Genomic DNA, 25,622 nt, shown 5'->3' on the forward strand with positions numbered 1-25,622 from the left:
TGTGGAAAACGCAGGCCCTGCGGTCATCTCCCTTACAGTGTGCGGTGCATCAAAGCTTGGATTGGCAATCCGGCGCCTCCAAAGACCTAGGGTTATGGTCGCCGAAAAACCTCGTCAGGGTCACCGATGGCCAGGCTGGGCATGCCCAGCTCCGTCCGCGCAGCACCCTCTCGGAGCGTTCCCGCGCTGCTCATAAGGCTTTTTAGTCTAGCTATCAACAAACGACATGGAATGGTTGCGGCTTCGCAATTTGGTGCACTTGCGCTGCGCTTTTGGAAGTTCCCAGGTAGGGCCAGGTAGGGCTCCCCAGACTGGCATAGAGTGAACCCTAACCGTGCGAGTTGCCTGACCGGGCATGTGGTATCGCACTCGGCGCTGAAGACAGGGTGGCGTCAGTGCCTGCGTATACACGGTTGCCGTATCTGTCTTCTCGTGCACGGTTTCCACATCCCAGACGAACTCCGAACACGGGGGCAGCATCGGGTGTCAGCGGCCATCCCAGGAGGAAATGTGCCCTGTTTAGTCACCGATGTAAAGCACAGAGCTTTGCCGACACAGTAATCCTCCTCGTAATACGGTACACCTCGTCAAATTGCCGTGGAGCTTAATGCTCGTGGCCTTGCCAAGTTTTTGGCGCGTGGCTAGGGACATCAATCACACCACACAGTTATTCCTTTGTGTAGGCGACTGCGTGTTGTCAGCACATGAGAGCCCGCGTGGCATAACATCTCGGGTTGGCGAGGGTGGTCAGGTAGGTAAGGGTCAAGGGACGCGGCGTGGCGTGGCGTGTCGCTTGGATTCAGTCTCCTCGCGCGCCCCAAGCACACGAGCCCTCCGTTGCACATACGTTTATTCATTCGGCAACCACGCATCGTTTATATTTAGCAGTGGCTTGCAACGCTTTTGATAAGACAGCACAAGCACCCGAACATTTTAGTCTTCGAAGTTGCTTAGCTCTACTTGTTGCGCTTGCAGTTTATATCATCAACATAAGCACTATCTGAAGTGATCAAACGAGCATCGGTAATTGAGCAGGCGATAGGAGCTGGTGCCGGGGAGGACTCCGGCTAGCAAGCATGTCCTCAACATATCAGAAGCCGATTACGATTCCGGGAGATTTTCCGGCAATCCTCAAAGCGTTCACGCGTGAAATCTTGCGTGCACAGGTAAAATGGCACCAAACTCGCGCGTGCACCGAGGTGTCGCGCTAAATGCCTTTAATGTGTTATCATAACTGCAGCCATCCAACATTTATGAGTTTGGAGCACGCTATTTCTCGGGGCTACAAGGGCAAGCTGAGCCTGAGGGCCTTGGGCGTGCCGCGCCCGTGGAGCCAGCGAGCACGTCGCATGCGGCAACTAGTAAGGCGACGGATGTGGAGGAGACAGCGGTTATGTTCGACATTGCGGCGCTTACGCCCGCGGAGTTGGAGCCCATCCTGATGAGTGAGTGCACCACCCCGCACGTATTGACTGGATCGCACAAGTCGTTGACTGGATCGTACAAGTCGCGCTTGACCTAGATCGAGAGATGGGGTGCTGGCGGGGACGTTTCCTGCATACGGCACGGCCGTGACAGGCAGCGCCATTGATTGCACGCTGGGGCCGGCGGGTGTGTGTGTGGTGTGTGTGGGGGGGTGGGGGGGTGGGGCACCTAGCCCTGCCACCAGCACCACAGCGGGTATGCCCCGCGCCGGGTGCGCCCCCCCCGCTCGCAGCCCAGCACGTAGCGGCTGCCTGCCTGCACCACCTGGTCTTGTAATCAGCCCCTGTTCACACGCGCCCTCTGCGTTGCACCGCACCGCACGGCCCCATTTCCTCACATGCCTCTCTTGCATTGCACAATCTATCACGCTTCCTGAACCTACTCCAACACTGCGACTAATGCTTACAGAGCTGTTCATTGAGGCGGATGCGGACCGCAGCGGCTTTCTGGACCGGCACGAGTTTACGGCCGTGCTGCGCAATGCCAACCTCAAGCTGTCGGACCGGTGAGACAGCGGCACACACATACGTGTATGGCACAGAGATGACAGAGCGAGGGGGGGCTGGCGCAGCGGGCCTGCGGGGGCGCGCTTATAGGGGCAGGGGGGGTGAGGTTATGTGCCCAAGCCCAATGAAATAGGCCCCGATAGTCAAGGAATGGGGGGTTGCGTGAGGCGCAGAGTACCGGGCGCCCGCAGCGTGGAGGGAAGGCGGCGGGTGGATTCATGGGCATGGGCATGGCGGTGGGGAGAGCAGGGCGCAGCCGCGCCGGAGCGGAGGCAGGGCCCGACGGCTGAGGGTCTGAATGCGGAGGGGAGGGACTAGGGCATACGCTCTGGCTCTGCTCTGTCTCCCATTGCTTGTTTTGGAGCTGCTACTTGGGCTTATCAAACGCCAAAACTCTTCCCTTTTCTCCCCTCCACGCAGCCAAATCCGCCAGATCCTGGCCGAGGCGGATGAGAACGACGACGACGTCATCCAGTACAAGGAGTTCCTGCCCATCATGGTGGACATCCTGCAGAGCATCAAGGTGCGCAGGCGGCAGGGGGGGGGAGGGGTAAGGGGCGGAGGGGTAAGGGGCGGAGGGCGGAGGAGGAGGCGGAGGCGGAGGAGGCGGAGGAGGAGGCGGAGGAGGAGGCGGAGGAGGAGGCGTGGGGTGGGGGGCGGGGGTTTGGCAATGACATGGGGGCAGGGGTTGGGTGCAGGGGGCGCGCGCGTGGTGTAGCGGGTAAGAGAGACAGGGAGGAACGGAGGTGTCATCTCGGGAAGCCGAGCGGGAGATGGCGTGTGGCCGCTTTGCCTAGCGGGCACATGTGAACGCGACACTTGCGCCGGCGCTTGTGCCTGCCCGCATATAATTCTACGCCCGCACGCCCGCTCCCTCACTCTCGACGCACGCCTTTCTTCTCCTCCTGTCCCCAAGGCCACCATTTCCTTAGCTAATCATGAATGTAACCCCCCACAGGCCAAGGAGCAGGCCAAGGCCATGATGCACGGCGTGGAGACCATGGTGCGCACCGAGGTGGAGACCATGCTGCTGCACGGCCTGCCGCAGGAGGAGCTGCAGGTGCGCGACTGCGGGGGGGGGGCGGGTTTAGGGGCTGGGTGCGGAGTGGAGGGCGGCGTTGGGGGTTGGGGGCGGCGGCACGTGGGGGCGGGAGCGGGGGTGAGGGCAGGGGTTGGAGGATGGGAGGATGGGAAGGTGAGCGGGGGAGGGAGGGGGCAGGTGGGAGAGGGAGGGGCTTGGGCCTGTGTACCGTATGTCCGTACCGGTATGTGTGTTGCGCCGCTGGCCTCGCACTCAACCGATATGCGCTGTGGCGCGACCGCCCACGTGTTAACAAACACACGCACACACGCGCTGATCATTCCCGCTGGTATGACACGCCCAGGCTCTGATGCTCAAGGTGTTCAAGAAGGCCGACGCCGACGGCAGCGGGCAGCTCAACCGGTGAGTCCGGCGCTGTGGTGCCGCCAGACGCCCCGGGGGCCAGGGGCGGGCGGGTGCTGGGGGTTGTAGATACTGGGTGGCGCTAGAGCTCACCGCCTTCGCTTCAGGCTCGGCTGCATCAAACATTTCTGACGGCCCCACTCCTACGCCCCGCTTCCCCCCCCCCTGCCCGGCGGCACTTCTTGCATGGGGTTTAATGATTCCGTTCTTGACATCAACGGCTCCCCCCCTCCCGCACGCACGCACACACACAGCCACGAGTTCAAGGAGGCCCTGAAGGCCGCGGAGCTGGGCCTGACGCGCAAGGACATCAACCTCATCCTGTCGCACATCGACGTGGACCGCGACGGTCTGGTCAGCTATGAGGAGTTCATCCCCGTGTGCTTCCAGGTGGGTGTGCGGGTGGGGGGGAGGAGGGCAGGCGGGGTTGGGGCAGCCGCGGCAGGGGCCGGGCGGGGCGGGGCGGGGTGTAAACAGTCGGGGAAAACCAGTTTTGAGTCCGTGGACTGGGGGAGTACTGGCAGCGTGTGGGTTTGGGCCAGGTAACGGCCGGTCTCGTCGGTTTACTCCACACCCACCCCTCTTCCTGTTCCCAGTGCTTTAACCTTGTAGCCCCCCACCCCACCCCTACCCCTCTTCCCCCTTCCCAGCCCTCACCACCCCCACCACCACCATTCCCCCACCATTTCACGCCCTACCCCAGGTGCTGGTGGAGCGCTTCAAGGACGAGATCGTGGTGAACGACATCCTGGGCAACGCCGACGAGCTGCAGCAGATGCTGCTGGGCGCCTTCCGCGACGCCGACCCCGACAACACCGGCCTGCTCAGCCAGCGGCAGGTCAAGTCCATCTTCAAGGAGCTGTCGTACAAGGCGCTGGGCCTCACCACGCTGCAGATGGTGGGCGGCGGCCTGGGTGCAGGGGAGGGGGGGAGGGGGAGGCGGATGGGGAGGGGGAGGCGGATGGGGAGGGGGAGGGGGAGGGGGAGGCGGCTGGTTTGCACGAGGACCATGAGATGAGCGGGCTGCGGGGGGGAGTGCGGGGTGAGGCAGCCTGTGGTGCGGTGGTGGCGTGGTGTCGGGGTGTGGTGGATGAGGAGGGGGCGTCAGGGAGGGGAGGCGGAGGGAGGGGGAGGTCTGCCGCGACGGGTCGTCCAACACCAGATCTTGCAAGCACGAGCAGCGAGATGTGTTCTCCAAGTACGGCTCCTGGCCACCACATCCATGAACCCGCGCACGCCTCCCTTATACTGCAGAACCCACTCACGCCCGGCCACCCCACCCCACCCCGCCCCACGCCTTCCACACCCTCTCTCCTCTCCCCTCCCCTCCCCCCTGCCCCTGATTCCCCTGCTTGTATCCTGTTCCCAATGTTTTAACCAGCATGCAATCCCCCTCCCTAACCTTGCTCCTACGCCTTAACTTCCTTATCAATCATGAATGTAAGCCCCTGCCCCACTGGCCGGTCATCTGTACGCGCAACACCACACCTGCTGTCTACTTCGCTACACTTCTCTGTACCAATCCTTGCAATCCCCCGGTGCTCCCCGCCTCCTGCCGCAGGTGTCGCTGATCAGTCAGGCGCCCACCACGCCCGACGGCATGGTGCAGTACATCCAGTTCGTGCCGCAGGCCGCCTCCATCATCCGCTCCATGTACGACGTGGAGACCATGAAGGGGCGCATGCACGCCATCAAGGCGGTGGCGGAGGCCGGCGGCATCGCGGTGAGGGCGGGGAGGAGGCGGGGAGGAGAGGAGGGGAAGGGAGGAGGGGAGGGGAGGAGGGGAAGGGCGGGCCTGGAACGTACACACACATACATACACACACACACATCCTTAACTCGACCTACCGCACCCTCACCAAGCGCATGCATTCCGTACGTGATCACTGCGTCACCGATTCCGCCTTGCTACGATTTGTCCATACCCTCCCCCTGCTGCCCTGCCTTGACCACCCCCCTCCTCACGCCCTCCCTCCTCCCTCCTCCCCCCTCCTCCCTCTCTCCTCCCCTCCCCCCCACCTCAGGCTCTGGGCGCTCTGGACCTGGACCAGCTGCGCGGCGTGCTGGAGCAGGCCTTCCAGCGGGTGGACACGGAGGGCGCGGGCCAGCTGACGCTGCCGCAGGTGACGCAGGTGCTGGACGGCCTCAACAGCCTGGCGCCCGACGCCAACCTGGCGCTCAGCGACCAGCACATGAAGGTGCGGGGCATGCGTCTGCAAGGGCGTGGGTGTGGGTGTGAGCGTGTGGGTGTGTGTATGGAGCGGGAGAGGGTGCGGAGGGGTGGGCTGGAGGGGTGCGAAGGGGTGGGGCTGGAGGGGTGCGGAGGGCCGGCTGAAGGGGGTGCGGAGGGGTGGGCTGGAGGTGTGGAAGTGGCACGCAGGTGCGTGTGTCGATGCAGTGGATGCCGTGGGAGGAGGGACTGTGGCGGGGCTGGCCGCTCTCCCTTCACACCCCTAGCCCTGCTTCCACTGCCCCAACCTCTCAACCCCTGCAAACCCACCCCCTGGCCCGCCGCAGGCCATGTTCGCCGCCATTGACGCCGACGAGAGCGGCACGGTGGACTGGACCGAGCTGGTCAACTTCATCTGCGACGCGCTGGAGCACATCGAGCGCGAGGCCTACGTTGCCAACATGAGGGACGGCGGAGCGGGCGGAGCAGGCGAGGCCGAGGCCAGCCCTGGGGACGAGGAGGCGTGAGCGGAGGCGGGTGGGAGCAGGATAGGTTGAGGCCAGGGAGTGGGCGAGGTGGAGGTGGTGACGGAGGAAGGAAGGGGTGGTGGGGGAGGGCCGAGGAGGTTTGGGACGAACGGGATGGTGCCGTTGGCGTAGGGATGAATGCATGTGATGGGGGAGGTCTGGGTCGTGGGAAGGGGGAGGGTTGAAGAGGCTGATGGAGCACGTCAGCTGGGCGAGTTTGAACTGGGCGACAGCAGGCGCGTAGTACGTAGCGTGTGGCGCGTGCGGTGTGCGCCGCAAGGCGCTTCTGCGGCACTGGAAACGAGATTTTGCGGCCGGCTGCTGGCGTGATAGGATGACAGGATTACGGGCAGCGGGCTATAGGGCTGAGCACTTGACGATAGGCAATTGGCAAATGCGTGGCATTCTGTGAAGGCGGCGGAGGCACGGCACACGGATGTTCATGACGAGTCAGCGCCAGCAACGAGCCACACCTTGCATATACGTGTAACCTCATGATGCTGAAAAGCTGAGCGGCGGGTTTGCGGCGTTACGGGGGACCATCTCTGGGAGGGGGCGGCCGGCCGGGCGGTTGATGGTGGGTGGGTACCTGCGCAACGAGCCTGCACGCGAGCAGGTTGAAGCCATGAGGTAAGACATTTGCTGGTGGCTGCATCAAACACATTAGCTACGAGCTGGCAGCGTTAAACCGCCTGTGACAGCAGCGTTTCGCTCATTGCAGTCGGAAGACCAGCTTTCACAAAACACGGGATAGCCGAGCGCATAGAACATCAATACATACAACGTTAGTGCCTCCACGTTTATTTTACTGCTTGCCTCGAGGCCCTGTGGAACTGTTCGTCGCCGCGCAACAGGATGGACAGCTTGCAGAACGTGACGCTCAAGACGCAGTCGGGCCAGACGGCTGTGGTGTCCGCCTACGCGGGACACCTGCTGTCTTGGACCAACGCTGAGGGCCAGGTACGCGCGGGCACGGAACCACCCAGGGAAGGGGCTGTCCCAAAGTGTCCCGCGTGCCGCCCGCACCCCTCCCTCTCTCCCTCTCTCTCGTTCCTTGCTTGCCTCTGCCCTCCGCATCACCGCTGTGCTGCGACCGCCTCCATCGACGCAAACAGGACTACATCTTCATGAGTAAGAACGCGGTGTTTGCACCGCCCAAGGCCATCCGCGGCGGCGTGCCGGTCTGCTTCCCCCAGTTCTCCAACTTCGGGCCCCTGGGCCAGCAGCACGGGTTCGTGCGCAACAAGCAGTGGCGCCTGGTGGAGAGCAACGAGTGGTCCGTGACGCTGGTGGGTCGGGGCGGCAGGAGGAGCCAGGGAGGGGGACGGACAAGGGCTGCTGAGGGCTCGGGCCGGGCGAGGGCAGGTGGGTGGGAGGGCAAGGCGTCCTCCCTCCACGGCCGCGTGCACGCTCGTGCTCGCACACGCCTCATCACACACGCCAAGCAAGTACCGGTACGCGCATCGGCCCGGCCGTCTTGCTGCACACATGCGCTTGTCTCACTCCGCTCAATGCACGCATGCACGCACGCGCTCTCGCCGCACGTGGCGTGCAGTCGTACAGCTATGACGGCACGGAGTTTCCGGACTACCCGTACCCCTTCGAGCTGACAACGCGTGTGGAGCTGTGCGACGACAACCTGGAGCAGACCCTCACGGTCAAGAACACGGGTGGGTGGGTGCGTGGGAGGGCGGATCTGGGCGGATCGGGTAGCGCTGTGGCGCTGTGGCGGACTGGTTGTGCAGGCCTTACTAAGTGCAGCATTGTAGCATGTGCTTTGTGCTGATTCCTATGTATCATAGCTGCCAATGGTCAGAGTCCCATAAGTTGAGGGTGTGTGTGCAGTACTTTTTGCTTTCCACACAAGTGGTCGCGCAATGGCCGCGCGTGGGAAGACACTTGTGCGTGCCGCACCGGCGTTGCTCATTCCACCCCTGGCTCCATCCCGACAGCTCCCACCGCCCGTCGCCGCACTCTGCAGGCTCCGCGCCCATGCCCTTCACCGCCGCGCTGCACACCTACTACACCGTCAGCGACATCGCCAACGTCAGCGTGGAGGGACTCAAGGTGAGAGGCGGTGTGGTTCAGCGTGCTGGGGGAGGTGGGGGTGTTGTAGATACCAGCCCAAACTAAACCAAACCCAATGCAATAGAGCGAGGAGGAGAGGGGGGGATGTGCTGGTGAGGCGCTTTGCAGACGGCTGCGCCTGGCGCCTAGGCCTTCGGGACAGGGCTATACGCCAGTTCTTCACACGCACGCACGCACATGCACGCCCACATCCGGCACACACATTCTGTTCCGTACACCCGTGCGCTCGCCGCCTGCACATTTGGTCTCTGATGCGCCTTCGTTGTGCCTTTTGCTCCGACGCAGGGCCTCACGTACCTGGACAGCACCGACGGCCGCAAGGAGAAGGCGGAGGCGCACGAGGCGGTGGCCTTCCCCGGCGAGGTGGACCGCATCTACCTACGTGCGCCGGAGGTCATCAAGGTGAAGCGGCGTGCGGCGTGTTTCACACATGAAGACTATTTGCTGTCTGCGCGTGCACGGTTTGCATGAAGGGCATCAAGGCACAGAGCAGAGTTTCGGCAGGATTACTGAGTCGCACATGCAAGCTGCGCGCATCCCACGCATCTTGGCGCCTCCCGCCACCCGATGAGCACCCCACGCTGACGCGCCCCCAATCGCGACACGATATGCCACGGCGGGCGGCGGCGACAACCCCTCTCTAGATCCACGACTCGGGCGCGCCGGGCGGCGGGCGCACCTACGAGGTCCGCAAGCGCGGCTTCCCGGACGCCGTGCTGTGGAACCCGGCTGAGGCCAAGGCGGCGGCCATGTCGGACCTGGGGTCGCCCGAGTGGAAGCGCATGGTGTGCCTGGAGCCCGGTGGGTGAAGGGGGCGTGGGTGAAGGGGGTGCGGGTGAAGGGGGCGTGGGTTGTGGGGCGTGTGTGTTGTGGCAGTGGTTTTTGCGGTTGGGGTGGGGTGGGGCAGGGCGGGGCGGGGTGGGGTTGCGGTGGGGTGGGGTGCTGGCAACGCTGGGAGAGGGTGGGATCGCTGCAGGCAGCGGAGCGAAACCGTGTTGTCGATGTGCATGGGTAAGTAGGGCTGCTGCCTTGTCTTCGTCTCCTTCACCTCCTGCATGCACAAACGTAGTTTGCGCTGCCCAACGCTCATGCACACCTGGCTCCACCCGCATTCCGTTCCGTCTGTGCTGCCGGCGTACTGCAGGGCTGGTGGTGTCGGACCCGGTGCAGCTGGCGGCCGGTGAGAGCTGGAGCGGCGCGCAGGGCCTGCGGGTGCACCGGGCGGGCGTCAAGCTTTGAGCGGCTGCCTTTCCCTGGTGGAGGGCGAGACCGTGCAACCGGATGGAGCTCACTAGACAGGAAGACTTGTGTGGATACGGTAAGGTGCGGGCCCACGGGGCGGAGGGATGGTGTCGTGGTAAGACGGCAATGTGAAGTGCCGCGCGCCGTGCATTGTGGGGCGTTGTGCGTGAGTTGCGGAGTTGTGCGGGTTACAAGAACTAAACCCTGAGTCGAGACAAAGGGCGCTGGCATGCAGTTGTGGGACAGGTGCGGCGGGGCTGCGATTGAGAGAGCTGATCATAATACATGTTTGGATTCCAGGGCTGTCCCGTGGTCGAGGGTGGAGCGCCCCAATCGCTGCATCCCGCTGTATCTGTGATGGGACTTGTGGGAGTTGTGAAGAATGGCCGAGTTCTCGGACGCTGTCCAGGGACCCAAAGCGGCAAACTTTAGAGGTGGAACAGCCGATGGCCGTTTGGGTCTCTAGTTGTTTATTGGCTAAGGGCGTTACGACGGTGTCTGGCTAGATTGCACCCTTTGAGGCGGAGGGGAGTCGTCAATGCTGCAAAGTGCTGCAGGGGTGCTCCGGCACAAACCCATGACTTCGTCACTGTCAGGTGGCACAGACTTGATGTAATTGTTACTGCGCTGTGAATTATGCAATGCCAGTTTTGTGAGCCACAAGCCTGCGCGGAACCAGGGCATCGTCTTTCGGCAGTTGCATCCGCTACGGCTTGTGCGCGGGCTATTGGCATCACTTGGCAAAACCTCTCAGTTTGATATTTCAAGCGTTGCTCAATAGGCCGCAACTACCCCCGTCGACCTTAGCATAACTAGAGCAACGATCGCCAGCATGTCGACCAAAGTTCTGTGCGATGCTTATGGCACGCTCAAGCCGAACCAGCCAGAGATTGCAGTGCTCCTGAGCACCAGCCCACCTAAGGCAGCTCCGGCGGACGCTGTTGTCGCGAGCTGTCTCGCCAGCTTTCCTTCGCCAGAGGGCCTGGCGCGGCTTGCGCTGAACCGGTGGTCGCGGAGCGCTGGGCTAGCGGACCATCAGCAGATTCTGGACGCATTCATCAAGATGCACGGTGCGTCGTTGGGCTGAGACGCAACAGGCAGCGCGCGCAACATTCCCCACCCTCCCACGTCCATCGCCTGTTCGCCCCGTTCCGCGGACGCCCTGTTTCCAGCCCCCCGCACCTCCAAACCGTCGCCTAAACTGTCCGTCCTCTCACGAGCCCCCTAGACCACCGCGACAGTTCGTCCCAGGTGCTTGCCATGACTTTGTTTGACGCGCCAACGCAGTGAGCGAGTCGAGCGCGGAGCTGAAGCCCGCCGCAAAGGCGTTCCTGGAGCAGGTCCGCGCCAAGATCGTTGACCTGGTCAAAGTCAGCCTGGCGAGCTATGGTGACGTGGAGGGGGCCGTGTACGACGAGGTGTTTGGCGAGGGCTACGACCGCAGCACCGTGCCCGGGTACCTGCCCGTGGTGTCCTACTTCCAGGTGGGGGTGGTGATGACGAGGCAGCTGGGTGACGCCAACGTTCATGCAATCACAAGTATGCGTGCATGCCGTGTATGCATGCCGTGTATGCATGCCGTGCATGCATGCCTTGCATGGGGGCGGCTGCATCGCTGTGCTGCATGACGGGCTTGGGCGCTGACAGGCGTCGGTGTTGTTAACGCGCACCAATTGTGTTGAACGCGCCGGCATGCCTCCACACAGCTGTGCTGTACCCTGTCCTGCAAAGCCAGTTGCCACGCCGAGCACGCGCCGCCCCACCCATCAACCGCCCTCCGCCTTGCCCCCCTGCTTACTGCATGGGTTCCCTACCCGTCCTCCATGTCCCTCCTCTGCCCGCGTACCCCCTCCCCCCTCACAACGTTAACCCTCTCTCTCTCACACACACACACACACACACACACACCTCCCTACCTCCCACCCGCTCCTCCCCCGCCCACCACCCTCCCAACCCCAACCCCAACCCCCCAACCCCCCGCCCCTCCACACACAGCTGCACTTCCACGACATCGCCAACGACAAGGCGCTGGCGGCGGCCTGGGAGTCCGCGCTGGCCGCGTGCGGCTCCGACCTGGCCGCTGCCCCCGCCGGCACGCTGGGCAACAGCCCCTCGCGGCGCGCGCTGGTGTACCTGCTGTCCATGGGCGAGGACATTGCCTACCTGCGGCTGGCGCAGGTGAGAGTGAGCGTCGGCGTGGGCTGCGTTGGTGGCGGTTGGGGCCAGAGCTTTGGAGGCGGATGGAAAGGCGGCGGGGATGGGTGGTTCCGGTTGTTTGTTTGGTGTTGTTTTGTGGCTTGCACCAAGCGATGGGAGGTCCAGGGAGGTTGTTGTTAGCAGAAGTGCGGTCCCGGGTGAGGTGTCTGGCAGGGAGGGAGTGCCGTATGAGTGGGTGGATGGGTGGCGCCAACTAAGGGAATGCACGGGATTGCATCCGGCGGTGCAATTGAGGGCGTGTGCATGACGAGGATGGGGACTGGGTGCGGATCGGGCCGAGCAGGAGTGGGCGGGGCGGGAGCAGGTAGCTTTCCATCAGGCACCTGATCATTCTGCAGTCTGCCATGCTGTCACCAAGCAATCAAACCTTTCTCCTTCGCCTGTGTGTCCCCATGCAGGCGCTGCTCAGCAGCACACACGAGTTCGTGTACGAGTAAGCGGACGGGCCCGTGGCTTCTTCACTAGACTCGGACGTTGCTGACTGACGGAAGGCGCTAGCGCGGCTGCATGTTGCGCCGGTGTCCTGGCATGAGCATGGTAGAAACAGGGGGAGCGTTGCGCGATCGCACTGGTGGTGATGCAGTGTCGGGATGCGCGCGGGGGCTTGGGCTGCCGTTGGCAGGCGTTGGCTTGGGTTTCTGTTGAGCAGGTATTCCTGTTGTCGGGACGGACATCGTACATGGCGTGGCGGGTTGCGGAGTGCGTTTAAGGGAGATGACATTGAGACGGCTTACATGGACCGAGCGAGTGGCTACGGACTGACATGTGGAGGCAGGGTGGAGGAGGGCCGGGGGCATGGCGGCATGTGGGTTTTGGAGCGGCGTGGATGGAAACTGTGGAGCCAGGATTTGTTGGTTGCCCACTGACACAAACAATACTTACTGGATTGCATGCATGCTGGTCACTGTAATAGCGACACCTAGAATATCAATCGGTATTCGCGTCCGCGACCGCAAGCTCGGCAGGCCTTGTTTACTCTGTCAGATTATCTGAGTACACAACCAATCAAGCAGGTCAAATAATCCTCTAGAAACAGCTTTGCGCAGCGAGGCTTGAAAACTCGCAACACCCGCTCGTCTAATGGGCGAAGGCGCGCTCGGGGTTCCGCCGCTCCCCGTCACCGCGTCAAATGAGGAGCGGGAGGCACGGTACGAACTGGTGCTTGAGTCGGTGAAGTCTGTCCTGGAAGGTGCGTACAGCAACGGCGCGAAACACCCCGAACTCGCAACCACCCCGCTGGCGTAGCGCTGGGTACCGAGCGCTTGCTGCCTGTGTGCTGGTGGTGCTGCAGGCGAGGACGACTGGGTGGCTGTCATGGCCACAGTGGCGTGTCTGCTGCATGAGGCGTTCGAGTACTACCACTGGACGGTGGGGCCTGGGGGGCCGGCTGGCACCTGGCAGGGGCTCCGGCGGTGGCTTGGCGGGCGGTTGCGGGACAGCACGACCTCTTCTTGGCCACTCACGTCGTGTAACCACCTGGCAGCTCTGATTTAGTTGTAGCCTGCTGGCACCGCATGCAGGCCAGCTGGCCAGCGCTGCTGTACAACCCTCCGCGGCCCACTTACCTCACACGCACACACACACACACACACACACACACACACACACACACACACACACACACACGCACACACGCGTGGGCATCGCGTCTCCCACCCCCGCCCCCAACGTCAGGGCTTCTACCAGGCCGGGCCCCCGGGCGATGACACGCTGGTGATCGGGCCGTACCAGGGCCACATGGGCTGCCTGCGCATCCCGTACAGCAGGTGGGGGCTGGGAGGGGCTGGGAGGGGCCAGGCGGCACGCGGCGCCCTGAACAATTGGTGGCATGGGCCTGCGGGGGATCGGCGTGGGTTATTTTGGTGTGGCGCACTGGCCAGACGCACGACGGCGCAAGGGAGCGTTGACGCCAGTACGCGGTGTGTGTGGGGGAGGGGGGGGGGGCACGCAGTAGGACACGCCGTAAGCACACGCACTAGGCAAGCAGCCTTCTGGACCCCACCGCCGACCTGCCTCGCGGCACCACACTGCTGCAACACCCCCACGTGCTGCGCTCATGCATGTAGGGGCGTGTGCGGCGCAGCGGCGCGCACCAAGACCTCTCAGCTGGTGCCGGACGTGTCCCAGTTCCCCGGCTACATCGCCTGCGCCTCCAGGTGCGGCTGGGGGTGGTGGGGAGGCCGGCACGGCTCGTACGGCACTGTGGGGCTGGGTTGGAGGGTTGGCGGTAAAGGCCGCAGGACGGGGCCGCAGGACGGGGCTGCAGGACGGCTAGGATACGCACTCGCGCGAGGTGGAGTCCGGCAATGCCTGCGACACCAGGGGAGGACGACACCGGCGGCTTGCGATCCTTGTTGCGAATAGGAGGGTGGCCACGGTCACGCCTGCCCTCACCACTGTGTGTGTATGCGTGTGCCCTACGCCCTTGCCCCACAGCACAAGGTCCGAGGTGGTGGTCCCGGTGGTGCGGTCCCACATCTCCTTCAATGACGGGCGGACGCCCTCGATACCAGAGAAGCTGGTGGCGGTGCTGGACGTCGACTCGGACCACCCCGCGGCCTTCACAGAGGTGCGACGAGGGGCGTGCGGCGAGGGGCGTGATGCCAGGGGTGTGGGAGGGTGTGGGAAGGTGTGAAAAGGTGTGGGAAAGTGTGGGACGGTGCGGGCGTGTTTTCATTCAATCTGCTGTAGAGGGGCTAAGGTATGATCTCTTGATGTGTTAACGGAATTCTAGAAGGGTCAGGTGAGTGGGAACATGGGCTGGTGGGCGACACGGCGTGTGGCTTGGACCGGCCCGCAAAAAGCCATCCTGCAAGCCTGCTGTGCATGTGCTTTACGCCATGTAACCCCACCCATCAAACACGTGCACCCCCAGGTGGACCAGGAGTGCCTAGAGGAGTTGTGTGAGTGGCTGGGAGATCATCTGCAGTTGTGGCACAAACTGCCAAAGTGGGAGCCTTCCCACCTTTACTAGTGCTGTGGGCACCGGTCGTGTCGCTGGTGTGGCGCCGCGGCGCACGGGGGAGTTGGGGGCCAGGCGGAGGCGCAGGTGTCGCAGGCTGCCCAGCCGATGGCCGTCGGGATCTGCACTGCGTGACAGGACGGCTGAGCTCGCCTAATGCTGGGGCGGGTGCGTTCTGTGGGCGCGGAGCCACCCCAGCATCAGGCGCTAAAGCCGGTCAGGCGGTCAGCCGTCGGCTGGGCTTCGCGCCCACAGGCGCTGTCAGCAGCCCCCCCACCACCAGTCAGGCAGGCGAGTAGCCCGGGCGGCCTCCTCCCACGCAGGGCAGCTGCTGCTGGGTGCCCAGGCCGCCGGGCGGCAGGCCGCTGGCGTGTCAGGGCATGCCATGTGCGCGCGTACAGGCGTGTAGAAGCATAACAGCATGTAGAAGCATACATTCCATGTGCGTGAAGAACGTGTTGTGCCGTGTGTGTGTTTGGGTCCCGGACCTACCGGTGCACACGGGCGGGACCGCCGGGAAGACAGGACAAGGCCGTTATGAGGCGGTGACGAGGTCACGAGGCTAGCGTGTCTTGGTGGCGCTGTCTGCGCATTGGTACAGTAAGTTGTGATGCAATGTACTGTTCCGCTGCTCGAGGTAGGGACGTGCTTCATGCGTTAGGTCGCAGCCGGAAGGGCTTGTCCATTGCCGTTCAGTTGTCATGCCAGAGACAAGAGGCCGTCTGGAATCTCTGGACGTCTGGTGGCGCGAGGAACACACACCTTGCGCCTCAGAGTCGACCGTTACATGTGTTGCCAGCCACACGCCGAGGCCTCTGCGCCAGAGCTTGCAGCCCACACAACCCCCACCACAGCTATGGAACCCGAGCTAATCCAGCTTCCCAAACGGAGGCAGTGTTGCATATGCTGAATCGAGCCGCACTTGCAACAACCAACAGCCCAGTCAAGTACGTCCGCAGTACAGCACCCCTTAACAAGCGAAGTGAAGCCACAAACGCGCGCATACCGCCTCCGTCACTTGAGTCTGTCATCCGTCCCAGTGTCCGAGCAAGCGTAGCGTCACACGCCAAACATGCCTTGGCCGGCGGCGTTTGCACGCGTCATCCCCCATGTCATCCTCCCCAAACGCCGAGCATGGGGCAGGCCTGTCCAACAACCCCACGGCTGGTCCGAGCACACGTCAGGATCGACACAGGCACGCACACACAGACACGCGTCAACACGCATCATAGCACAGCACGCTTTCCCCTTTCCCCGTGCGTGCCCGACACGGAAACCGACACAATCAACAAACACACAACACCCACCAACTCATTTACACACAAGCACGCCACACACGGCACACGCCTCTGCAGCACAGGTCCATCTCAGCGTATCCGCTTGATGAAGCCTCCGCGCCCGCCCATCGGCCCGCCCATCCCGTCCCGGTCCCCAAACGGCCGTTTGAACGGCCCACCCATGCCGGGTGGCCCCCGGCCCCGCCCCCGGAAGCCCCCGCCCCCGCCCATGTCGAACCTCCCGCGCCCGCCATGGAAGCCCCCGCCCATGCCGCCCCCACCCATGCCGCCGCCGCCCATGCCGGCCCCCAGAGGCAGGCTGGGCGGCAGCCCCGCGTCGCGCTCAAGCTCCGACACGCGCGCCCGCAGCGCAAACACCTCCCGCTGCAGCTCCTCCGCCTCGTCCTCCATCACCTGCAGCCGAGTGCATGCGTGTGCGTGTATGTGTTGAAGAGCACAAGGAAAACATTACGCGTAGGTGTGTGTGTGTGTGTGTGTGTGTGTGTGTGTGTGCGCTACAAACGAACCGAAAGCCCGCCCAGAGTGTGTGTGTGTGTGTGTGTGTGTGCGCGTGTATGTGTTAGGAAAGCACAGGGAAGCACAGCTTGGCGCGGTGAGGTGGTGGTGGGTGACGGGCGTGGTGTGGCGAGTGATGTGTGGCTTGCGGTGGCAAGCAAGCAAGCAGGGTACAGGCAAGCAAACAAGGCCACCGGCCTCCCGGAGAAGAAAACATGAGTGCACCACTCTCCTCCGCGCTATGCGTTCTGGGTTGGCAATGGTTATTTTGATACTGGAATGAACCCCGCCCGGGCATCCAGCCCTCCCCCCCCCGCCCGCAGCCCCACCAGACAGTGGTCCTCCAGCTCGCGGTAGGCCGCCCGCATGTCGTCCGCGTGCGCCCGCGCCAGGGCCTCCGCCGCCTCCGCCGCCTGCGCCTTGCCCTCCGCCAGCTCGCGGCCCATCTCCTCGTTCTCCTCCTGCGGCGGCCGGCGGGTGCGGACGTGGAGGTGGTGGTAATGGATCGCGATAGTTCCAGGACTTGGCGGCCGGGGGACTACAACACTTCGGCGTCAAGACGTAGACACGAGTGCGGCCCAGACTGAGCCCTCGGGCATGGTCCAGTTCTACACACATATGCAACAGACTGTACACACAGAACCACGCATGACGCATCCCCGCACCAGCCCCCCGCACCTGCAGGCTGCGGCACTTGGCCATCAGCTGCCGCCCGACCTTGCTCTCCTGCGTGAACGTCACCGCCGTCAGCTCCTCCCGCGCCGTGGCCAGCTCCGCCTGCAGCCGTACATACACACACAGCGGCGTGCGGCGTCTGTGTGTGAGGCCCAAGTAGGCAGCCAGGCAAGCCCGCAGCAGGCGCTGGTAAACACTGCGCCACGGCCTTTGATATGGTACATGGCGCATCGGCCGTCGTGTCCCTGTAGCCCGCCCGCGGGCACACCTCCCTCTTTGCCTCTTCCCCTGTCCTTCTCTCCATAGCCTCCACACGTCCCACCTCCTCCGCACGCTTTTGCTCTCCCCTTCGTCACTTTCCCCCACAGCGTCCCGCCGCCATCATCCCCAACACCCCCTCGCGCCCTCCCGTTCACCCCGTCACGCTCCTGCCCCGCTCCCGCCTTCCCTCACGCCCTCACACCCCCGCCGCGCCCCCGCACCTGCGCCGCCTCCAGCTCCGCCCGGAGCCTGGCGAACTCCCTGGCCACCGCGGGGTCCAGCATCAGCTGCTTCAGCTGCACCACACTGGGCTCGGCGGCGGCGGAGGCGGAGGCCAGCTCGCGCCGCAACTCCAGCGCCTGTGTGACAGCGGGTGCAGTGAGGCGGTTGGAAGGCGTGGGACAGGGGGGTTGGCCGTCCAGGAGGTATGCACGAGCCCGACTGAGGAGCTGCGTGGGCTGCCAGGCGCGGCGTGCATGAGGTGCCAAGGGAGCACAGCACGACACACAACAGCGCTGTGCAACCTGACAGCTGCACCTGCTACCATATGTACATACGGTGATTATTCAACAGCGGGTGCTGAGAACGCGACTCGTCTTTGGACGCTACTACTCCGCCAGCCTGCCCCACCCCGCGTGCCGCCACCTTGCGCCCCGCCCCAGCCTCACTCCCTCGCCTGATGAGGCATGCCGGAACCCCCGCCACCTACCCCGATTGCTGTTCCCCCAAGACTGCCTACCGTCTACCATTTTCTTAGCTTATCATGACTGTAACCCCCTCTCCCTCCCCCGCCGCCCGGCTCCTCACCTCCAGACTGCGGTCAGCCAGCTGCATCTGCAACGCCGCGTCCCGCCGCCGCAGCTTGCGCAGCTCCTCCTGAAGCACGACCGGCACATGCGCGACAGGCAGCATTCACCACAAAATGCATCGGCTGGCAATTAGACAGCGCGCAGCGGTAAGCCAGGGCAGACAGGCCTGGTAGGTGCACCGGTGAAGTTCACCGAGGCCAGTGACGCACCTGCGTCCGAGCGGCAGCGCGGCAGTGGCACTGACACGGGCACAGTGACGTCGCTAGCAGCACTGACATTCAGCTACCGCAGCCCGCTCAAACAAAAGCCAGCTACCGTAACCATTGAATCATAGATTAATGCCGGGTCACAAACATGGAACGCAAACCATAGAGCAAACCAAGCACGGGAGCTGACTCTCATGCACTCAAACGCGTCGTTCACTCGTAACCAACGCACGCTCGACACGATACATTGGATTCGCATACATAGCGCAACGAGCGGCACCACGGAATGTTGCCTAGATGATTTGGCAGCAAGGTGTGCAGCAGCGCATGGGCCCTTTGCTTGTGACATCGACGTATCACGACACGCATACGCTGTGCAAACGAGCTGCACCATGGAACATTGCACGGATCCATTGCAGCAACCATGTGCACCAGCCCTTGGGCTGTTGTTTGCATCGCTGCTTCGCCGCATCGGTGCGTTCCTATTCATGCCTATGCGTTGCCATGCTCTCTGATGCATTTGTATGCGTGCGCGTGCTGGCATGTGCACGTGCTCATGTAACCGCCAAGCCGGCAAACGCCGACATGCCCCACCCGCGCCGCAGCGCTCACGAAATGCGTTCAGGCCACAGCCACGGCACCGCCCACCAAGCGCGGCCCGCACAGGTGCAAGGCCCATCTGCACGCACGAAGTGTCTGCTCTTGGCACCTCAACACGGCTGGTACGGGCCGTGCGCGAGGGCGAAACAGCGCAACCTGCTGGCTCACGAACAGACTGTTGCCATGGCACCACCGTTGCGCGCTTTGGCGGCATTGGCCGAATGCCACTGCTGCCAGCGCTCTTTGCATGCGCGCAGCCCTCGCCCTTGCAGCGAAGGAGCCGCATGCGATACTACAGCCGCGCACCAGTCGTGCATGTTTGCATAAGAAGCAGCGGCGCTGCCACGGCCGCCACACGTAGTATGACCACCGCCGCTGGCACCGCCTCAGCCACGAACAGCACGGACAAAGCCGCCTCCGGCTCTTCCTCCTCGCACCCTCGCCCGCACCTGCGCGCTCGTGTCTGACGCCTTCAGCCGCCGCACGCTCTCCAGCACTGTGTGCGTGTCCGGGTCCCGATTCCCGACCGCGAGGCCCAGCACGCCAGCTATGTCCCGTACTGCGACCCGCCACCGGTCCGTTGCTGGCTGTGCCTGCTGCTGCTGCTGCCCGCTGCCCATCGATGTTAGTTTCGTGTCCTGAGAGCGTGCAAAAGGGCGGGTTGGGTAAGCAAGGTCGGTGCCGGCGGCCCAGCAGGGCAACCGCCCCCGCGTCAGGACTGCCCCCGCTCAAACCCTGCGCAGCGCTGCGCCGGCCCACCTTGACTTCGTCAAGCTGTGCGGGCGGTAAGTCGTGAAAGAGGTCTCTGCACATAGAGGCGTGGTGCATGGGTTAGCTCTATTGTATACGAGCACGCAGAGGTCTGGAGTCCGGCGCTGATGCGTGCCTTACCTTGACGGCAAGCCTGAGCCCGCCTTTTGACCGCCCAGCAGCTCCGCTGCCTGCAGCCCCTACAGCGAGACGCGACAAGCTCTCTCAGTACTTCTGAAGGCGCACCACCCGCCTCCCGAGCGCTGGAAGCCTTGCCGCTCACCTCCGCCTGCACATCGTCACCGTAGCCCCCTTCATACTCCCCTCCTGCGTCCCCATAAAGATCTCCACCATACAGATCGTCCTGTTGCAAGTAGTGAAGCGTCAGCCTCGCCCGCGTAAGCTCGCAGGCAGACTTCGCGTGCAATCTGAGCGGACTTGCCTCCATTTAAAATTCTTCTACAATGATTTGGCCTTGTCTATACTTGAAAGCCCTGCCAAAACAGACTATGCCGCGTTGTTGAGCGGGAGCAAGTGAAGCGGTATTTGCTACGCCCCTCTATTTTTAAGCATCCTTATACGCAGAGTTGTGCATGCAGCTAGTAAATGTGGTAGCGCTTCCGCAAGCCTAGGAAAACGGCCTTGACCTTGCATCAGAAGGCTGCATCGGCGCCGTGACCGGGGCCATACTAACGGCTTGGTTACTCCAAGTCTTGAACGGGGAACGGCTTGACGGCCTCGTTGTCGCCGCTTATGACACAAATGGCGGCCCCAGAAGTAGTCGCGGTGCCTCCGCAATTGTTCCAGGGCGTGGCCAAGAGCTCCGCTGGCTACAAGCTACTGGAGTCGATGGGATGGAAGGAAGGCGAAGGATTGGTGAGTCCTGCGGAAGGTCTCTTGCAGCGAGTTAAGCCACCTTGGCTGCGGCGGCCGAGCTTCACGGCGGCCTTCCCCTCTGGCGCGTTTTGCAGGGCGCTAAAAAGCAAGGCATTAAGGAGCATGTCAAGGTCAAGAAGAAGCACGACGCCATGGGCGTGGGCGCGGTAGGTCGACGGGCCCAAAGAAGGGTTCTGATACTCGCTGCCGATGGCGTGCCGATGTTGTCCCCGGCGCGCCCGAACTGAAGCTCAGTTTGCGATGCCCCCGACAGGCAGAGAACGCGCAGAATACTCGCGACTGGACTACGGGAATGGTCAGCTTTGACCGCATCTTGGCCAACCTGAAAGAGGTCTCGGCGCGCCCCGCGGCTGCCGACGACAGCAGCAGCTCCGACGACGAGGCGGCGGCCAAGGCCCCTAAGAAGGCCGCAAAGAAGGCCGACACCAAGAAGGTGGGAGGCTGCAGCGGTTGTGGGAGGCGGGGCGTTGACTTTGCTTGCGTGGCGGTGGGGGGTTGGGCGGTGCGCAAGGCTTCAAGCATCCCCAGCATCACAACACGCGCGCATGTTGCTCCCGACGTCCCCACCTCCTCCCCTTACCCTCACACGCTTCGCCCCCCTTCCTCCTGTCGCCCCCACACCCAAGCAGGCCAAGAAGTCGGGCAAGGACAAGCGCAAGCGCAGCGCCTCCCCATCCTCCTCCGGCTCCTCCTCCTCTGGCAGCGACAGCGAGGATGAGGCGGCGCGCGCCAAGCGCATCAAGCTTGCGTCGCACGTCGGCCGCTATCACAAGCGCGAGCGCGCCAAGCTCGTTAAGAACTACAGCGCGGGCGACCTGGACGCCATCTTGGGCGGGATGAAAGCTGCCAAGGAGGAGGTTGCGGCGGAAGAGGCGGCGGACGCCGAGGGCCTGGACCCCACCGGCGCCGGCGCCATGGGCTTCATCATGCCTGTGATCGCGGAGGTGCGCGCCGCACCGCGGCAGCAGGAGGACAGCAGCAGCGACGAGGAGGATGAAGAGCAGGAGCAGAAGGCGGGCGGCAGCGGCAGGGCGGCGGCGGCCAAGGATGCGGCGGCGGGGCCAAGGTGAGGCGGCGACTCTGGGGTCCTCTGCGTGTGTATGTGTGTGTTAGGAGTAACGCGAAATAGGGAACACGCAGACGGTGTGTTTGTGTGTGTGTGTGTGTGCCTCCGCGGCTGCACCTCTGCGGGTGCGCCTTTGCAGCAATGCAGTGTTAGAGGGGGGGGATGCGGTGCTGATGTGGTCGCGGTGGGGTGCACAAGGGGGACGGGGAGCGGGTTTGCGGGGTTGCGGGCGCAAGCATAGCGTACGGTGTGCAGGGCCTGGCCACTCCCTGACGCCCCTTGCTCCTGTCCTTGTTGCCCCGAACGCACAGCGCCTCCAAACCGGCAAAGCAGCCGAAAGCGCCGGAGCCGCAGCCGGAGGAACAGTGGGAGCCTGGGAAGAAGCCGTGGTGGGCGGGCATGTTTGTGCGGGCTGGCCGCATGGGCAGCATTCGGCAGGAGCTCAAGGGCAAGGTGGAGGGCGGGCGCGCCAAGATCCAGATCACGGGTTTCCGTGAGCAGGACCAGGAGAACCTGTACGAGCAGGTGCGGGAGGCGGGCGGGCGGGGAGGGGGGCCCGGGGAGGGGCATGTCGGAACGCGGGTTTACCCGGGTACAGAGGCAGCCTCATATCTGGGAAGGGATTGGGGAATGGGAGGAGGGGCACTGGGCATCAGCTCGGCCGATGGGTAGCTGCAGGAATGGGCACGGAAGTTTTTTTGGGATGGGAGGCACGTCATGGCACGCACACGCAAGCGCAGCAAGAGCAAGCACAACGAAGCGGGCCAAGGGACCTTTCGCGCCTACACCATGTGCGCTGGGTGGGATTCTAGTGCACGCGAAATCACTCGCCCTGGCAACCACTTTGCGCCGGCTGTATGTGCCTGCCCAATACTAAGACTCGGCGACACTCTCTCCCACTGACACACACAACCTCACACACTTCTCATTTGAAGCGGGCCAAGGGACCTTTCGCGCCTACACCATGCGCGCTGGGTGGGATTCTAGTGCACGCGAAATCACTCGCCCTGGCAACCACTTTGCGCCGGCTGTATGTGCCTGCCCAATACTAAGACTCGGCGACACTCTCTCCCACTGACACACACAACCTCACACACTTCTCATTTAAAGCGGGCCAAGGGACCTTTCGCGCCTACACCATGCGCGCTGGGTGGGATTCTAGTGCACGCGAAATCACTCGCCCTGATAACCACTTTGCGCCGGCTGTATGTGCCTGCCCAATACTAAGACTCGGCGACACTCTCTCCCACTGACACAAACAACCTCACACACTTCCCATATGAAGCGGGCCAAGGGACCTTTCGCGCCTACACCATGCGCGCTGGGTGGGATTCTAGTGCACGCGAAATCACTCGCCCTGGTAACCACTTTGCGCCGGCTGTATGTGCCTGCCCAATACTAAGACTCGGCGACACTCTCTCCCACGGACACACACAATCTTACACATTCTCATTTGAAGCGGGCCAAGGGACCTTTCGCGCCTACACCATGCGCGCTGGGTGGGATTCTAGTGCACGCGAAATCACTCGCCCTGGTAACCACTTTGCGCCGGCTGTATGTGCCTGCCCAATACTAAGACTCGGCGACACTCTCTCCCACGGACACACACAATCTTACACATTCTCATTTGAAGCGGGCCAAGGGACCTTTCGCGCCTACACCATGCGCGCTGGGTGGGATTCTAGTGCACGCGAAATCACCCGCCCTGGTAACCACTTTGCGCCGGCTGTATGTGCCTGCCCAATACTAAGACTCGGCGACACTCTCACACCACCATCACAGCACACACGCACGCATGCACACAGCACTCACCTGCACGGTTTCCTCATCCACACGTTCACCGTCCCGCTGTCACGCCTCCAACACCATCATGTGCCGCCCTCGCGCTCCACTGTCTTCCGCTCCGCAGGCCCAGCACGGCGCAGCACACGGGCGACAGGGCCTGGGCCGCAGCGACATGCCTAAGAAGGTGGCGGGCGCGCGCTGGTGCGGCACCAAGACCAAGATCAGCGAGGGCGACGGCGACGACGAGGAGGAGGAGGAGGAGGCAGGCAAGGGCAGCGGCTCAGGCAGCGGGTCGGAGGACTCGGAGAGCGAGGACGAGGGGCGCATTGTGGTGAAGCTCTCCAAGAAGGAGCAGGCGGAGGCTGACGCCAAGGCGGCGGGTGCAGCAGGGGAAGCAGGCGGCTCGGGGAGAAAGGCTGCGGCGGAGGGCGCGGCAGCAGCGGGCGGGGGGAAGGACGGCAAGCGGAAACGCAAGGAGGAGGAGGAGGAATGCATGAGGCGTTCGAGTACTACCACTGGACGGTGGGGCCTGGGGGGCCGGCTGGCACCTGGCAGGGGCTCCGGCGGTGGCTTGGCGGGCGGTTGCGGGACAGCACGACCTCTTCTTGGCCACTCACGTCGTGTAACCACCTGGCAGCTCTGATTTAGTTGTAGCCTGCTGGCACCGCATGCAGGCCAGCTGGCCAGCGCTGCTGTACAACCCTCCGCGGCCCACTTACCTCACACGCACACACACACACACACACACACACACACACACACACACACACACACACACACGCACACACGCGTGGGCATCGCGTCTCCCACCCCCGCCCCCAACGTCAGGGCTTCTACCAGGCCGGGCCCCCGGGCGATGACACGCTGGTGATCGGGCCGTACCAGGGCCACATGGGCTGCCTGCGCATCCCGTACAGCAGGTGGGGGCTGGGAGGGGCTGGGAGGGGCCAGGCGGCACGCGGCGCCCTGAACAATTGGTGGCATGGGCCTGCGGGGGATCGGCGTGGGTTATTTTGGTGTGGCGCACTGGCCAGACGCACGACGGCGCAAGGGAGCGTTGACGCCAGTACGCGGTGTGTGTGGGGGAGGGGGGGGGGGCACGCAGTAGGACACGCCGTAAGCACACGCACTAGGCAAGCAGCCTTCTGGACCCCACCGCCGACCTGCCTCGCGGCACCACACTGCTGCAACACCCCCACGTGCTGCGCTCATGCATGTAGGGGCGTGTGCGGCGCAGCGGCGCGCACCAAGACCTCTCAGCTGGTGCCGGACGTGTCCCAGTTCCCCGGCTACATCGCCTGCGCCTCCAGGTGCGGCTGGGGGTGGTGGGGAGGCCGGCACGGCTCGTACGGCACTGTGGGGCTGGGTTGGAGGGTTGGCGGTAAAGGCCGCAGGACGGGGCCGCAGGACGGGGCTGCAGGACGGCTAGGATACGCACTCGCGCGAGGTGGAGTCCGGCAATGCCTGCGACACCAGGGGAGGACGACACCGGCGGCTTGCGATCCTTGTTGCGAATAGGAGGGTGGCCACGGTCACGCCTGCCCTCACCACTGTGTGTGTATGCGTGTGCCCTACGCCCTTGCCCCACAGCACAAGGTCCGAGGTGGTGGTCCCGGTGGTGCGGTCCCACATCTCCTTCAATGACGGGCGGACGCCCTCGATACCAGAGAAGCTGGTGGCGGTGCTGGACGTCGACTCGGACCACCCCGCGGCCTTCACAGAGGTGCGACGAGGGGCGTGCGGCGAGGGGCGTGATGCCAGGGGTGTGGGAGGGTGTGGGAAGGTGTGAAAAGGTGTGGGAAAGTGTGGGACGGTGCGGGCGTGTTTTCATTCAATCTGCTGTAGAGGGGCTAAGGTATGATCTCTTGATGTGTTAACGGAATTCTAGAAGGGTCAGGTGAGTGGGAACATGGGCTGGTGGGCGACACGGCGTGTGGCTTGGACCGGCCCGCAAAAAGCCATCCTGCAAGCCTGCTGTGCATGTGCTTTACGCCATGTAACCCCACCCATCAAACACGTGCACCCCCAGGTGGACCAGGAGTGCCTAGAGGAGTTGTGTGAGTGGCTGGGAGATCATCTGCAGTTGTGGCACAAACTGCCAAAGTGGGAGCCTTCCCACCTTTACTAGTGCTGTGGGCA

General features: G+C 63.6%; 6 protein-coding genes across 6 annotated transcripts; 5 read left to right on the forward strand and 1 right to left on the reverse strand.

The window, feature by feature from the left end:
* Positions 1–867: 867 nt before the first annotated feature.
* On the forward strand, positions 868–6,634 carry CHLRE_07g347050v5 (uncharacterized protein). The gene is made up of 11 exons (XM_043064486.1): positions 868–1,166; positions 1,241–1,445; positions 1,894–1,990; positions 2,412–2,514; positions 2,950–3,051; positions 3,377–3,435; positions 3,690–3,825; positions 4,139–4,333; positions 4,997–5,158; positions 5,460–5,633; positions 5,953–6,634. The coding sequence occupies exons 1-11, from the start codon at positions 1,077–1,079 to the stop codon at positions 6,130–6,132; spliced, it is 1,503 nt and encodes a 500-aa protein (XP_042923054.1). The 5' UTR covers positions 868–1,076; the 3' UTR covers positions 6,133–6,634.
* Positions 6,635–6,761: 127 nt separating this feature from the next.
* On the forward strand, positions 6,762–10,090 carry CHLRE_07g347100v5 (uncharacterized protein). The gene is made up of 7 exons (XM_001692392.2): positions 6,762–7,092; positions 7,248–7,421; positions 7,688–7,802; positions 8,114–8,199; positions 8,506–8,622; positions 8,865–9,021; positions 9,365–10,090. The coding sequence occupies exons 1-7, from the start codon at positions 6,988–6,990 to the stop codon at positions 9,457–9,459; spliced, it is 849 nt and encodes a 282-aa protein (XP_001692444.1). The 5' UTR covers positions 6,762–6,987; the 3' UTR covers positions 9,460–10,090.
* Positions 10,091–10,141: 51 nt separating this feature from the next.
* Positions 10,142–12,601, forward strand: CHLRE_07g347150v5 (uncharacterized protein). The gene is made up of 4 exons (XM_001692393.2): positions 10,142–10,532; positions 10,750–10,946; positions 11,458–11,640; positions 12,078–12,601. The coding sequence occupies exons 1-4, from the start codon at positions 10,295–10,297 to the stop codon at positions 12,114–12,116; spliced, it is 657 nt and encodes a 218-aa protein (XP_001692445.2). The 5' UTR covers positions 10,142–10,294; the 3' UTR covers positions 12,117–12,601.
* A 70-nt stretch (positions 12,602–12,671) lies between these two features.
* CHLRE_07g347200v5 (uncharacterized protein) lies at positions 12,672–15,413 on the forward strand. Its single transcript, XM_001692394.2, has 6 exons — positions 12,672–12,868; positions 12,971–13,047; positions 13,354–13,445; positions 13,746–13,835; positions 14,116–14,248; positions 14,555–15,413. Exons 2-6 carry the CDS (start codon positions 12,994–12,996, stop codon positions 14,651–14,653), a joined length of 468 nt encoding a protein of 155 aa, XP_001692446.2. The 5' UTR covers positions 12,672–12,868; positions 12,971–12,993; the 3' UTR covers positions 14,654–15,413.
* Positions 15,414–15,415: 2 nt separating this feature from the next.
* CHLRE_07g347250v5 (uncharacterized protein) lies at positions 15,416–20,301 on the reverse strand. The gene is made up of 10 exons (XM_001692515.2): positions 20,178–20,301; positions 20,019–20,099; positions 19,877–19,935; positions 19,745–19,790; positions 19,435–19,623; positions 18,178–18,246; positions 17,592–17,729; positions 17,113–17,211; positions 16,764–16,895; positions 15,416–16,332 (listed from the first exon to the last, which is right to left on the reverse strand). The coding sequence occupies exons 1-10, from the start codon at positions 20,181–20,183 to the stop codon at positions 16,009–16,011; spliced, it is 1,143 nt and encodes a 380-aa protein (XP_001692567.2). The 5' UTR covers positions 20,184–20,301; the 3' UTR covers positions 15,416–16,008.
* Positions 20,302–20,401: 100 nt separating this feature from the next.
* CHLRE_07g347300v5 (uncharacterized protein) lies at positions 20,402–25,622 on the forward strand. The gene is made up of 10 exons (XM_043064487.1): positions 20,402–20,611; positions 20,707–20,778; positions 20,886–21,065; positions 21,262–21,698; positions 22,010–22,223; positions 23,608–24,057; positions 24,312–24,403; positions 24,704–24,793; positions 25,074–25,206; positions 25,513–25,622. Exons 1-10 carry the CDS (start codon positions 20,498–20,500, stop codon positions 25,609–25,611), a joined length of 1,881 nt encoding a protein of 626 aa, XP_042923055.1. The 5' UTR covers positions 20,402–20,497; the 3' UTR covers positions 25,612–25,622.

Source organism: Chlamydomonas reinhardtii, chromosome 7, assembly GCF_000002595.2.
Source record: "Chlamydomonas reinhardtii strain CC-503 cw92 mt+ chromosome 7, whole genome shotgun sequence".
NCBI lineage: Eukaryota > Viridiplantae > Chlorophyta > Chlorophyceae > Chlamydomonadales > Chlamydomonadaceae > Chlamydomonas > Chlamydomonas reinhardtii.

Excerpts from the sequence above, each read along its gene's own strand:
- CHLRE_07g347050v5 (XM_043064486.1), top strand. The coding sequence starts at position 1,077 with ATGTCCTCAACATATCAGAAGCCGATTACGATTCCGGGAGATTTTCCG. Across the intron at positions 1,446-1,893 it reads GTTGGAGCCCATCCTGATGA|AGCTGTTCATTGAGGCGGAT; the intron begins GTGAGTGCACCA and ends TAATGCTTACAG. Across the intron at positions 3,436-3,689 it reads GGCAGCGGGCAGCTCAACCG|CCACGAGTTCAAGGAGGCCC; the intron begins GTGAGTCCGGCG and ends GCACACACACAG.
- CHLRE_07g347100v5 (XM_001692392.2), top strand. The coding sequence starts at position 6,988 with ATGGACAGCTTGCAGAACGTGACGCTCAAGACGCAGTCGGGCCAGACG. Across the intron at positions 8,623-8,864 it reads GTGCGCCGGAGGTCATCAAG|ATCCACGACTCGGGCGCGCC; the intron begins GTGAAGCGGCGT and ends ACCCCTCTCTAG. Across the intron at positions 9,022-9,364 it reads CATGGTGTGCCTGGAGCCCG|GGCTGGTGGTGTCGGACCCG; the intron begins GTGGGTGAAGGG and ends GGCGTACTGCAG.
- CHLRE_07g347150v5 (XM_001692393.2), top strand. The coding sequence starts at position 10,295 with ATGTCGACCAAAGTTCTGTGCGATGCTTATGGCACGCTCAAGCCGAAC. Across the intron at positions 10,533-10,749 it reads CGCATTCATCAAGATGCACG|TGAGCGAGTCGAGCGCGGAG; the intron begins GTGCGTCGTTGG and ends GCGCCAACGCAG. Across the intron at positions 10,947-11,457 it reads CCGTGGTGTCCTACTTCCAG|CTGCACTTCCACGACATCGC; the intron begins GTGGGGGTGGTG and ends CTCCACACACAG.
- CHLRE_07g347200v5 (XM_001692394.2), top strand. The coding sequence starts at position 12,994 with ATGGCCACAGTGGCGTGTCTGCTGCATGAGGCGTTCGAGTACTACCAC. Across the intron at positions 13,446-13,745 it reads CTGCGCATCCCGTACAGCAG|GGGCGTGTGCGGCGCAGCGG; the intron begins GTGGGGGCTGGG and ends TCATGCATGTAG. Across the intron at positions 14,249-14,554 it reads ACCCCGCGGCCTTCACAGAG|GTGGACCAGGAGTGCCTAGA; the intron begins GTGCGACGAGGG and ends GTGCACCCCCAG.
- CHLRE_07g347250v5 (XM_001692515.2), bottom strand. Across the intron at positions 18,247-19,434 it reads CGTCAGACACGAGCGCGCAG|GAGGAGCTGCGCAAGCTGCG; the intron begins GTGCGGGCGAGG and ends GTCGTGCTTCAG. Across the intron at positions 16,896-17,112 it reads CCAAGTGCCGCAGCCTGCAG|GAGGAGAACGAGGAGATGGG; the intron begins GTGCGGGGGGCT and ends CGGCCGCCGCAG.
- CHLRE_07g347300v5 (XM_043064487.1), top strand. The coding sequence starts at position 20,498 with ATGGCGGCCCCAGAAGTAGTCGCGGTGCCTCCGCAATTGTTCCAGGGC. Across the intron at positions 24,404-24,703 it reads CTGCGCATCCCGTACAGCAG|GGGCGTGTGCGGCGCAGCGG; the intron begins GTGGGGGCTGGG and ends TCATGCATGTAG. Across the intron at positions 25,207-25,512 it reads ACCCCGCGGCCTTCACAGAG|GTGGACCAGGAGTGCCTAGA; the intron begins GTGCGACGAGGG and ends GTGCACCCCCAG.